This window comes from Homalodisca vitripennis, unplaced genomic scaffold (assembly GCF_021130785.1).
Source record: "Homalodisca vitripennis isolate AUS2020 unplaced genomic scaffold, UT_GWSS_2.1 ScUCBcl_3373;HRSCAF=8875, whole genome shotgun sequence".
Classification (NCBI taxonomy): Eukaryota; Metazoa; Arthropoda; class Insecta; order Hemiptera; family Cicadellidae; genus Homalodisca; species Homalodisca vitripennis.
This window is the reverse complement of record NW_025779484.1, coordinates 34602-47092: the sequence shown is the minus strand read 5'-3', so window position 1 is coordinate 47092 and position 12491 is coordinate 34602. Positions and strand designations below refer to the sequence as shown.

At 31.9% G+C, this 12491-nt stretch overlaps 1 protein-coding gene across 2 annotated transcripts in view; it reads right to left on the bottom strand.

Annotated features, from left to right (window-relative positions):
* Positions 1-5332: 5332 nt before the first annotated feature.
* The window catches only part of LOC124372497 (cytochrome P450 4C1-like), a 41668-nt gene continuing 34509 nt past the window's right edge, over positions 5333-12491 (bottom strand). For both annotated transcript variants that reach the window (XM_046830897.1, XM_046830898.1), the window contains exon 12: positions 5333-5951. In XM_046830897.1, the coding sequence (XP_046686853.1) occupies positions 5791-5951 (161 nt within the window). In that variant the 3' untranslated portion in view covers positions 5333-5790. The remainder of the gene's footprint in view (positions 5952-12491) is intronic.

Here is a 12491-nt window from a genome sequence, read left to right as displayed (position 1 = left end):
TATCTTAGGTTTGTTATTTTTCACAAATAATTTTGTGTTAGAAATGTTTTAGGAACATAATTATTTCATTAATCATGCTAACGGAAAAGTTATTGGAAAAAAAATAGTAAAACAGTTGAATAAGATATAGATTTCAAAACGTACCTTTAAAAGTTAGCTTCTGCAGTCTCATGAGCGGCTACATCAACGGCTGGAACCTCAATCGCTGTTTCATTTCCCACAAAAAGTTCATGTAATATTCCTTTGAACCTTCTTCTTCGCAAAACTTTAGAAGGACTTTTAGGTCGTTGCACTTTTCCTTTGACAGTGCTAAGGGTGCATTGTAGGATTGTTCAGGCTCAGCCATATGCTCAGGCCTAGGCAAGTTCTTCTTTTTTCTTTGTTTTTCTTCTCTTTCTTTCTCTCTATCATTCTTCTTTATGGATGATGTGAAAAAGGCCCCATTGTATCCGTTCCGATATTCTAAGCTGAGACATTTATCTTGGAAAAATCTAAGTTGTTTTACCGGTTCTGACGGCAAAGAGAAACTTATTTTTGTAGTCTTTGGATGCCAAAAACTCTCCCCATTTTTTGAACATTTTCTGTTGGCAAGAAACCACTGTGAAGGGTTGATGGTTTTACTCGAGCGTTCTCCAACACAGATCTCCAACCGTCAGGTGTTTTCAGCTTTTGCTGTTTTAGGGATTAATCCATATTTTTGTCATTTTCCATATAAGAGTGTCCTCTTACTGGGAAAGTCACTATAACTTTGTCAAACCGTTTCTCTTCAGTTGTGAGGTAGTGCAACATCTTCATTACAGTGTGGTTCTTATTTTGACCTCCGCATGAATCAGCAAAGATGTAGAGGGTTTTCACTTCCATTGACAGGTAATTTTGGACAAAATCGTACAAAAAAGAGGCAACATCATCAGATCCCTTCTTACCAAACAGTCTCGTCATAGGTGTACATGATGGATTCCCCAGTGGACAAGATGTGTACATTGAAGATGTAAAAATGTCAACTGTCGTCTAAAATAAACTTCACTAGTGGAGATGTTGGGGGTCGGTAGATTCTTCCCGAAATCAATCGCAATAGCCTCCACTTCATTGCGTAGTTTTGCTGATTTTTTGGCTTTAACGTTTCAACTTGTAAAAACCAATCTGCCTTAGTAATATGCAGTTTTTGCTCTTCCTCCAGTTTTTTCTTTTCTTCAAGTAGGGATTCTTTTTCTTCAACTGACACTGCAGCAATCTTTCTTTCAATTCCTGAAACCTTTGCATTATTTTCGTCACAAAAACAACATGTGTCAGTTCTTGGGTATCCAAACCCGATATTGAACTCAGTGACAAAGGTGTGTCGAAATGTCTCGTAGGAAATTTCCATGCCTGGGTTCTTATTTAAAAACATTGACAGAAGCTCCTTGACATTTAAATTTTCAGGTAAGTACACTTTGGTACTGTCATGAAGGCTGTAATGAGCCCGTCTACCTTTTAAAGAACAAAAAAAGTCATCATAGCTTCGCGTGTAGCCTCTGGGACTTTACGAGGTCGATTAAAATGTTTTCCTCTGTTATCTACGGGAGATTTACCAGTGGGTCATTATTGACTGCTTGATTTCTGTGTAGCCTAAAAGGTTTAACACCAAAAAGAGACTGAAAGGCCTTAAAACAAACAGGGATCTCAACGGCAGACTCATCCTCTCACAACTCTAACTTTGTATGAAAAAGAACCTTCGTTCATTCTAGCTTGGTTTTCGTCTAGCCGAGGTCTCCTCCGAGAAACAGGATGCAACGCAATTAGTCCACCCAAGTAGCTGTTTGAGCATTGGTACCTCCTTCACGCCCTATGTCATTGAATTGTTTAATTAAGGAATTTCTCTCTTCTGGTGTAACTTGTTGAAAACATTCGTATCGTTTACAACGGCAATCTTCACCCGTTTTCATATGAGCAAGCCCGTAGCTTTTTGGCGACATCCCTAACTCTCCCAGTTATTTTTCGTTTTTTCGTAGTTTTTACTTCACTTACCCTAGTGGCTTCATCATCACTTTCACTTTGCAGCTCACCGTCAATCATTTTCAAGTGATTGGGCACTAAACACAATATTCACCAACGCTAATTCAAATACGCACACCATAATAAACACTAATAACCTAAAACTTCACTTCAACAGTACAAACTAACACAACAGAGACAATAAGGAGTGTGTTGTTTAGTCTGCTACAGCTGAACCACAGAGTATGGATTGTTTGCGCATGCGCTAAGGTCAGCTGACTGTGGACTCAGTTGCTTTTTCCCCTGAACCAGATGGACTGAGTTAGTTTTTCCCCTGCGGTACAACATTTTAAATGGCTGTATCTTGTAACTCAGTTAGTTATTCTCCTGCAGCTTTTGGCATGTTAAAATATGGACCACAGACTATCGAATGGCATCATAATCTGTAAATCGATTTTTTTGGACTAAGTTGGTTTTTCTCCTGCACCCTTCATTTATTAAACTAGGCCATTACTCTATCCTTGAGCCAATTTGACAGCACGAACTACACTTTAGAATAGTAACGAGTCCTAGACACAAACATTGATTTACCAGTTATTTATTTGTTTAGTTTTATAACATTTGTTAAATTTAAAAACTGATTGTATGGGCTAAATCTTACAGGAACTGAAGGAGCTTTTCAAATAGTGTCCTACCTATATAACATGGTTCAGTTTCATAATTAGTGTGATTAAGAAAATATGTTTCTATGCCGAGTACTATAATTATGTTGCATAATATTTGATTATAACAGTCTACTGTCAAGATTATAAAGAATGGTTTTGGATTTGATGTGCTTAATATCAAAACCTGCCAAATCTCCTAACTTAATGACAAATCAGAAAAACTGTCACAAACATAGCCTTGTCCATAAAATATAATTCTTGTACAAATGTTTTTAGAATGTTTCCCTATTGATTATAGTAGACAAAACATAAAAGTAAGTAGACAGTAATCTTTTGAGTTATTAAGAAAAATTACTGTACAAAATTCTGATTTGATGGATTTTTATAGCAACTTCAGGATTCAGCATAGTTTAAAACTTATATTTTACTTAGAAACTTTTACTTTTACTGTTTGAAAGACGTTTTAAACACTGTCTATCTAGCTTTAAATAAGATATTAAAATTATACACAACTTAGTTTTTTGAAAATTAGATTTGGAGGGTTTTGATACTAGGTGCTCATATAGATATTGATGGAACAGTATGAAGTATGTTTAACAAAAAAGCATTTATAGTTGTAATGTGTGCATAGGATAATAACAATTTCATAGAAGTCTTTTTTATTTTATAAAGTTTACATTTTTTAGTCATGAAAAGTGAACTGATAATTTGGAAGAGATGTCATTTTTATGTGTTCCATCCAGTTCAGAAGATAATACACTTTAACACACAGAAATTTAGCATCATTAACTTTCTTTAGTTCATTATCATCCAAAAATATAGTCATGGAATTGTCAGAGAGTTGTTTTGGTTTTGTTTTCAACTTAAAATGAAAAAATTTAACCTTTGAAAGATTTATTATAATAGTTTTGGAAGTAGCTAAAAATATAGATAAATTTACTCAAATCTTCCCACAGATTTAAGATTGACCACCGGAATCAACATGAGATAGACAGATGATTGCTTGATATCGGGCAGGATGCTTCAGTTTACATGCAATAGATGATGATATCTTCACAAACTAGAGGCTACTTAGTGTCTATAGTTCTTTATTACTATTTTATTAATGTAGCTTACATAAATAGTCAAAATAAAGCACAAAAATTGCAATATTAAATTATATTATCATCAATCTTTTGAAAATTACAAGTTTTTGTTTAGTTGCAGGGATATTATATTTTTATGTATGTCTACATATGTTATATGTGTTTGTAGATGTGTGTTTACATATTAACATGTAAATCTTAATGTACATCTTATTGATTAATTCTAGTCTTCAGAGACTTATTTATTAGCTACTGAATAACATTTACAAATAATATAGTTTTAAATTAGTTAAACAGAAATCTGATTATTTGTTGTTTTATAAATAGATGGTTTTAAAGCATGACTTATCATGAATTTCTGACCATTTGACTCTTCCTCACGCACATACCTGATATAGTCTATGTGAGGATGTAATATTTCGTTTTATATCATTATATTAATTATGTAACCACTATAATTTCTTTACATAGAATTATCGTCCATCATAAAGATCAACTATAGATAGGGAACGTTAACTCTAAATAACCACAACTAAATGAAATTAAAAATATCTTTATTTGAGGTAGAATTAGGGATGTTGAAATGATGTCCAAAAAACCACAATATATGTGGTTGAAATTCTAACTCTAATTTGTATTCTTATGTATAAGCTCTGAATGTTTTTGTAGGACATTATTAATTACTATGTAAACGTTTGATATTTAAACCATGTTTATCCTTGTTATTAATACAAGATTTTAAATTATTATTATGATCATTATGGACAGTGCTTTGAACCAACCTAATCCATTTAAACCTACAATTGGGATTCTTAACGGTATTTTGATTGTACTGAAAAACGTTAATCAACATTTGGTTGAATACCAAAACTATTTGATGTAAAATCTGTTACAACTTGTTACCTAAATGATAAATATTCATGTGATTTGCATGGAATAATAGTGCCGGTAATTAGAATTTGAAAAAAACTAGTAAAACTATGGAAAAAATAAATTAAATTATGCATAAAAGAACAAATTCGTCACCTACCTAAAACTTTATTTATCATCTCATAAATAATACTTTTAGTCACATTTATCATGAAATATTTTATATACTAAATTTTTATTGGTTAATAAAAAAATAGCTAATTATAAATTCAAATCTGAAATAGAATAAGAAAAATATTTCATTATATTTATATCATTTATTTATTTAAATATTAGTCCATTTTATTGTACAAAGAATTGTGTAATAAAAGTGTAGACAAGATTGTTTCTTTCAGTTTTGAGAATGATAATCTGACCATACTAAAATATACTTAGTTCGTAGTTATAGCTAAAAGGATCAAATAATATCCTATTACTTGAATAAGCAAAGATTATAAAACACTGAGGTATTAATACAAATTTCTTGAGGTAATATAAATAATGAATTTACAATATTCTTTGCTTTTCCAGCATGTTGGGGAAATGTATGTGCATCTCTCAACCCTTAAATTAATCCAAGCATATTTTACGATGGTGTAAGCTGGATATCCTTCTAGAGATACCAGATTTTCTGAGTGGAGTACTAAGGGATAGAACTGAGAAAATATAATTAAAAATCAGGTTATAAAGCAAAAACATGTATAAAGTACCAAAATTGCATTGTATTGTAACACACAAGTCACTGAACATGAATTACAAAAATAATGCTAAAAAGTAATTATTCTTAGAATATTACACAATGTAAATACAGCTCATCTAATCGTACTATTAATATTAAAAATGATTTAAAGAGATTACATAATTATCATTTACTTTAATATTGCCAAATATAACATAAAATTAAAAACTAAGTACTAGAATAATTAATTATTATATGAAAAATTAATAAATTCGTTAAGTACTCATGGTAGAGTTGGAAAGTATTGTGGATACTGGCTGCATAAAGTTTGATTTTTTCATAAGACAAAAGTATCTATAATTTAACTAACATAAATGAAAAAAGTATTGATAATTTGTATTGATAAAGCATTGTCAATAAAACTTTCTGCAAAAAACAAAACTGGAGCAGAATCAAGGTGAGCATTCGTTTGCCAGATCTCTCAAAGTTCTGTACGGGGTTCAAATTGCATGTTAATACCGGTTTTGGATTTTAGGACGATGTTGAACCACGATGTGATTGGGATCTCTGAGGGGAGAAGACGGAACTTCCTTAGCACGAGTGACAACACACATTTTATTTCCAACATTGCATACTTCTGACCTGTTAAACAGAGGAAAATAGTTTTTAATGTGTTACTTTTATACACATACCTATCAAAATGTTCAACCAGAACGTAATAAAATTTTAATTAAGCACTGAATCAAAATTTGATAATTTAAAATAAAATTCAGATTTCAGTTTCAATCTATTTCTGGTCAGATTTGGACAATACTGTGCGAGGACTTGGAGGGCAGAAATACCTGATACAATCCTGTCTATGATCATCCCAGTTTAGTTGTTAGTAGTAGTTAGTAGTAGTAGTTAGTAGTTTAGTGTTTTGCATGTGTTTTGAAAGTGTCACAGTGTTGTTTTACAGCTCATTTTAATATCAGTGCTATTTGAAGTTTAAACAATAGTTTTATATCATATTTTCAAAAGTGAAAGAGTTTTAAAGAGTAAATATTTTAATCCATAAAGTTGACATTTTTAAATTGTTTTAATCATACAAATATTGGTAACTTACTAACTAACCTAAAATAGAATAATTTTTATTTAATTGTATTTAATACAGTGATTTTATTAAACATTTACTTCAATACTTACAAGTATAAAATATCTTCAAACTGAACTGGCATTTGTAACAATAAAATAATTTTTATTTTCACTTTCACTTTTACTGTGCAGTAATGCTGTCACAACAGGTTATTACCGTATCTGATTGTGAGTGAGCAGGTTTGAGTTGATACTGAGTGACTCTTGTTCTCTTATCAATAAGTACTGATAGCTCAGTGTGTAAGGTGGACATCTGTCAAAGTTCAATATTAGATCAGTGGTTCAAATCGTTCACCTGGCATTTCTTTTTGCTTATTCATTTAAATTTATTAAACTATCCAAAATTAATTTAATAGAGTACAGGACATATTTAAGTAGCTACATTTAATTTATTAATAACATTTTGGAAAAGAAGTTATTAGAAACCATAAAATAACTTATAAATAAACTTCCCAGTCAATAAATGTGATTAAATAATTAACAAATACTTGCTTACTTTTTTATTTTAAAACATGGGAAAATACAGAAAAAGCAGCATATACAGTTGTGAACAATGCAATAAAAAACTGGGAACCCGAGGATACAGTGTAGAATGCACTACTTGTGAAAATTGGTTTCATAGAACTTGTACTGATTTATCTGTTAAGCAGTGTAAGGAATTAAAGAGAGATATTGGGTGGAAGTGTAATAGATGCTCAGTATCGGATCAGCAGACTATTTCACATAAGGAAAATAAAAACGAAAAGAGTTATAATGAGCAGGAAATCGAAGAGGCAGCACTAGATGACACGGACAACATCAATGAGGATTTATTGCAGCTGAATCAGGAGCTAAGGAATGAACTAGAAAGTGTAAATTTGATAGTGACTGACATGGGTAAGCAGTTGGAGGTATCAAGATGTGCAGAAAAGAATCTCCGCAAACAGATAACCAGCTTAGAAACCCTACTTATAGAAAGAGAAGAATTTATAATTAAATTACAAAATGATAGAAAACAAAAAGAAAGTATTAACGTAAATAATGCAAGTGAGCTTTACTCCACTATTGTAAAAGTACAAACTAAAAATAAAGATGTCCGAAGAAGTTTGCCATTACTAAAGCCAGAACAACCTATAGTGTGTAAAAATAAATTTCAAGCATTAAGCGAGTCGGAAGTAGAGGAGAGTACTTCTGAGATAAAAGGATCACAGGCAACAATGACAGGAATACTGGAAAAATATAACCAGCCAACAAACTCGAGGTCAACAAAAACCAAGAAGCCCAGATTGCTGTTTGTGGCAGATAGTCATGGGAAGCATATGTCACCACTTCTGGAAGAAGAACTGGGGGAGAGTTTCACTGTGGAAGTTGTCACAAATCCAGGAGCAAATTTTAACTATGTTGCTCAAAATTTGGTGGAGATGACGTCTAATTTTACAGCTGAAGACCATGCAATATTTCTCTGTGGAAGTAATGACTGTGATCGAGTCAAGGATCATGAATTACTTGTAAATAGTTTTAAGTTAGATAAAATAGTAAATGTAGCATGTAGCATCTAAAACAAATGTACATATTCTAAGCATTCCATTCCGTTTTGATAGCCCTAAAGAAAACTTTGCTATTCACTGTGTAAATGCAAAACTACATAAATGTATGTCAACATCTAATATCAGAGGTTTTATAGATTTATCAACCATTCAGCCTAACTACTATACAAATCATGGCTTTCATTTTAATAGAAGAGGTAAAGCTTTACTAGCTAAGTTGATAAGACAAAATGTGAACAAATACCATTGCTGTGCTCAGAGTAACACAAACACACAAGACAATTCAATCACACATAGAATCTCTAATATCCAGAACAACAACTCCATGAGCAATAAAAACACATGTAGTCACTTGTCAACACAACCTTCATTAATGTCACCACTGTCACCTTTTTTAGCAAATCAATTGCAGAAGAGCCCAGTAAAATAGAGCAGAGTAAAATAATATCAAAGGTTCAGTTTTACAAAAATAACAATATAACAAATACAAATAACATTACCAATTTTCATGACAACAAACAGCACCTGCCCTCATCAACTGAAAGTTTATATGATTTTTCTCAAGATAATAGGCATACTAAGGCAAGGAGCTGTCAATCATCATCCAAGTTTTCTATTTTTCATCAAAATGTTCAACATTTGTCATCCCACTTAAATATGTTAAATATAAATTTAGAGGAAATACAACCAGATATCTTGGCACTAACTGAACATAAATTGACAGCAGCAGAATTGGTTGGGTTACACATTCCTCAGTACAACATTTGCTCGTCTTTTGTGAGATCTCATTCATCTGGAGGTGGAGTGCTAATATTGGCTAAAGAGCATATACATTTCAGATGTATTAAATTACCAGCAGTTGAAGCTCTCTTAGGAGAAAAAGAATTTGAGTGCTGCCTGTCTGAAATAACTATAGATAAATTTTCTTTTGTATTGGCAGTTTTATATAGATCACCCCAACACTGTCTAGTAGACAAATTTTTAAATAATTTAGATATATTGTGTAATGTACTATGTCATAAATTCAAAAATGTGATTTTGGCTGGAGATATAAACATAAATGTATTAAAAAAAGATATAATTTACACTAAATTTAGTAATATATTAAAAGTGTATAATATGACATATTTGGTGGACTTCCCAACTAGAGTTACAGCTGATTCTCAGACAGCCATAGATAACTTTATTACGAATATAGATTGTACAAAATTAAATATATCAGGTATCATAACTCAGATATCCGATCATGATGGTCAACTTCTAGAATTTTTAGAATTAAATTGTGTTGATTCGAGTAAAATGAATATAAAAAAACTATGCAGAAGATTTACTTTGAATAACACTGAAACATTTTTGCGAGATATAGCAAAGGAGACATGGATAGAAGTTTATCAATCACCGGTAGATATAAAATATCAACTATTTCATAGTATTTTTAGTTATATTTTCGAAATACATTTTCCTAAAATTAGTCAAACTGTTAAACATTTCTTAGGACAAAAATGGATTACAGATGATATACAAATTTTAAAAAATGAATTAGTTGAACTTGAGAAACAATTTAGAATTTCCAAAAACACAAATTTGAAGTTAGTCATAAAAGGAAAGAAAAATGTACTGAAAGAGTGCATGAATAGAAATAAACAAAAATACTTTGATGATAAAATTCTATACTCTGACAACAAACCAAAAACAACTTGGAAAATAATTAAATATGAGGTAAATAAACAATCCAATATAAATCATAATAAAAGTATTATTGCAAATGGAAAATTAATATCTAATCCTGTTACTGTAGGAAACACTTTTAATGATTTTTTTGTGACAGCCGTTGACTTGCTAGTATTACCTAACATACCTCAGCTCAACTCTATTTATACCAATAGTGAGCATCTGACCTGTGCTCGGCCATGTTTCAGATTTCAACCGGTGTCTGAGTATCAGTTAAAAACAATTGTTTTGTCATTTAAAACTAAGTTTTCTGTGGGGCACGATGATATACCAATTGATATTGTGAAAAAATCTGTTAACTTTATTATAAAACCTCTTGTCCATGTAATCAATTCTTCTTTAATTTCAGGAATATTTCCTGATATTTTAAAAGTTGCCAAAGTGATTCCTCTCTTTAAAAAAGGTAATGTGACTGATCCAGCATGCTATAGGCCAGTGTCATTGCTCCCAATTTTTTCTAAAATATTCGAAACAGTGGTTTATGATCAGCTTTTAAAACACCTAGAGTCTAATGAACTGTTGGACAAACAACAACATGGCTTTCGTCGTGGAAAATCAACAATAACGGCCGGTATAGAATTTATCCAGTCCATTATTGACTCAGTTGATAAAAGAGAAAAAGTAATTGGGATATTTTTAGATCTTACCAGAGCATTTGATAGTGTCAGTCATGTAAAGTTAATAAGGAAATTAAACAGCTTCGGTATATATGGAAAGGAGCAAATGTGGTTTGATTCCTATTTAACAAATAGAAAACAATATGTAGAAATAGAAGAAACCATTTTTCACAGTAAAAATCATTATGTGAGGGCTCATAGATCACAGCTGCAGACACTACGGCATGGTGTGCCCCAGGGGTATATCCTGGGTCCTCTATTGTTTTTATGTTATATAGGAGGTTTGCCAGGGGTGATGGAGGGGTTGGATGGTGGCGTGTGTCTGTATGCTGATGATTCAAATGTTTTGTTTTCTGATCAGAAGCTTGAGAATATTGAAATTTCATCATATATTGGTCTAACTAGGATTAAGGATTTTTTTGACAAAAATAATCTTTTATTAAATTCAGATAAATCTAATTATATTTCTTTTTCTACAAAGCAATCCAGATCAAATTTAAACTGTGACATTTTTCTAGACAATGACAGACTTAAACAAGTAGACCACACAAAGTTTTTAGGACTTATAATAGATAAAAATTTAGCTTGGGATAAACATGTAGATCATGTTACTAAGAAGATGTCTACTGGTCTATATGCATTGCGACAAATGGCAAAAATTAGTAATTTACATACACTTAAATTAATATATTTCTCTTTGATCCATTCACATTTAGCTTACGGAATAAGCATTTATGGAGCAACAACAATAAGTAATTTAGATAGGCTTTTGGTCCTACAAAAAAAATCTTTGAGAATAATGAAAAATTTAAGATATACAGATTCTGTTAAACATATTTTTTCTGAACTTGGAATTCTGACAGTATATGGTTTATACATATTTGAATCAATAATTTATGTAAAACAATTTTTTGATCCGATACTACAAACCAATAAACATACATATAATACCCGTTTTAATAGACATGTCGATCAACACAATCTTGAATTTTACAAAAAGAAAACATATTACAGAGGTGTTAGATATCTACATAATTTACCAACAAAATTTATAATGGAAACAAATCTGTTAAAATTTAAAAAAGAAGTCAAATCAAATCAAATCAAATCAAATCAAAACATCCTTTATTCCATATAACATATTACAATGCATTGGTTTGCGTCAACTTAGTACAATCATGTGTAGAGAACAATTTACATAGGAACAAAATACATAGGAAGGACTAAATAAATTACGTATTGCTATTAATGTAGTCATCTACAGAATAGAAACAGTGTTCAATAAGATAAGCTTTAAGCATTCTTTTAAAACAAAATAAATCCTTTTCAGCTCTAAGAGCATCAGGAAGAGCGTTAAAAAGGGACGTGGCATTGTAAAAGGTGTGATGTTTAAAAAAAGTAGTGGAATGGTAAGGAATATTCAGTTTATGTTTTTGTCGAAGACTGTATCCCGACTGAGGAACAAGGGACCGGAAAACACCATGGTTCTGCTGTAAGAAAATCAAGGTCTGAAAAACATAAATGCTTGGGAAGGTAAGCAATTTAAGTTCCTTAAAAACAGGCCTGCAAGTCTCCATTCGACGGATGCCAGCTACTATTCTCACTGCCTTCTTCTGCAAGACAAAAAGCCGTTTTGTACGACAACTTTCCGATCCCCAGATTGTCACCGCATACGAAAGATAAGGGAAAATTAGAGCGTAGTAGGTTGTTAAGAGGATCACAGCGTTTGTAAAAGGTGCCAGTCTACGAAGCACAAAGATTCCAGAACAAAGCTTACGTGCTACATAATCAATGTGGGATGAAAAATTCAGGTTTCTGTCTATAGACAATCCCAAAAACCTAACATGCTGTTCAGAAAGGATTTCCATATCATCGACCCAAACGCTGAGATTATTAATGCTATTAGATGAGATTGCGAATTCAACAATTGCGGTTTTAGCAGCATTTACCACTAGACCATTTTCCCTAAACCATTGAACAATCTTATTAGACTCCACAAAAGTGCTAACCTCCATGGCCTCACGACATTGGTTTTCCAATACGATGGACGTGTCGTCTGCAAACAAACACAACTGGGCCTCCGCATTACAACTCCTGAGGTCGTTTACATATATAATAAACAGAAGAGGGCCGAGTATGGAGCCCTGTGGCACCCCCGCCTTAACGCTCAGCAC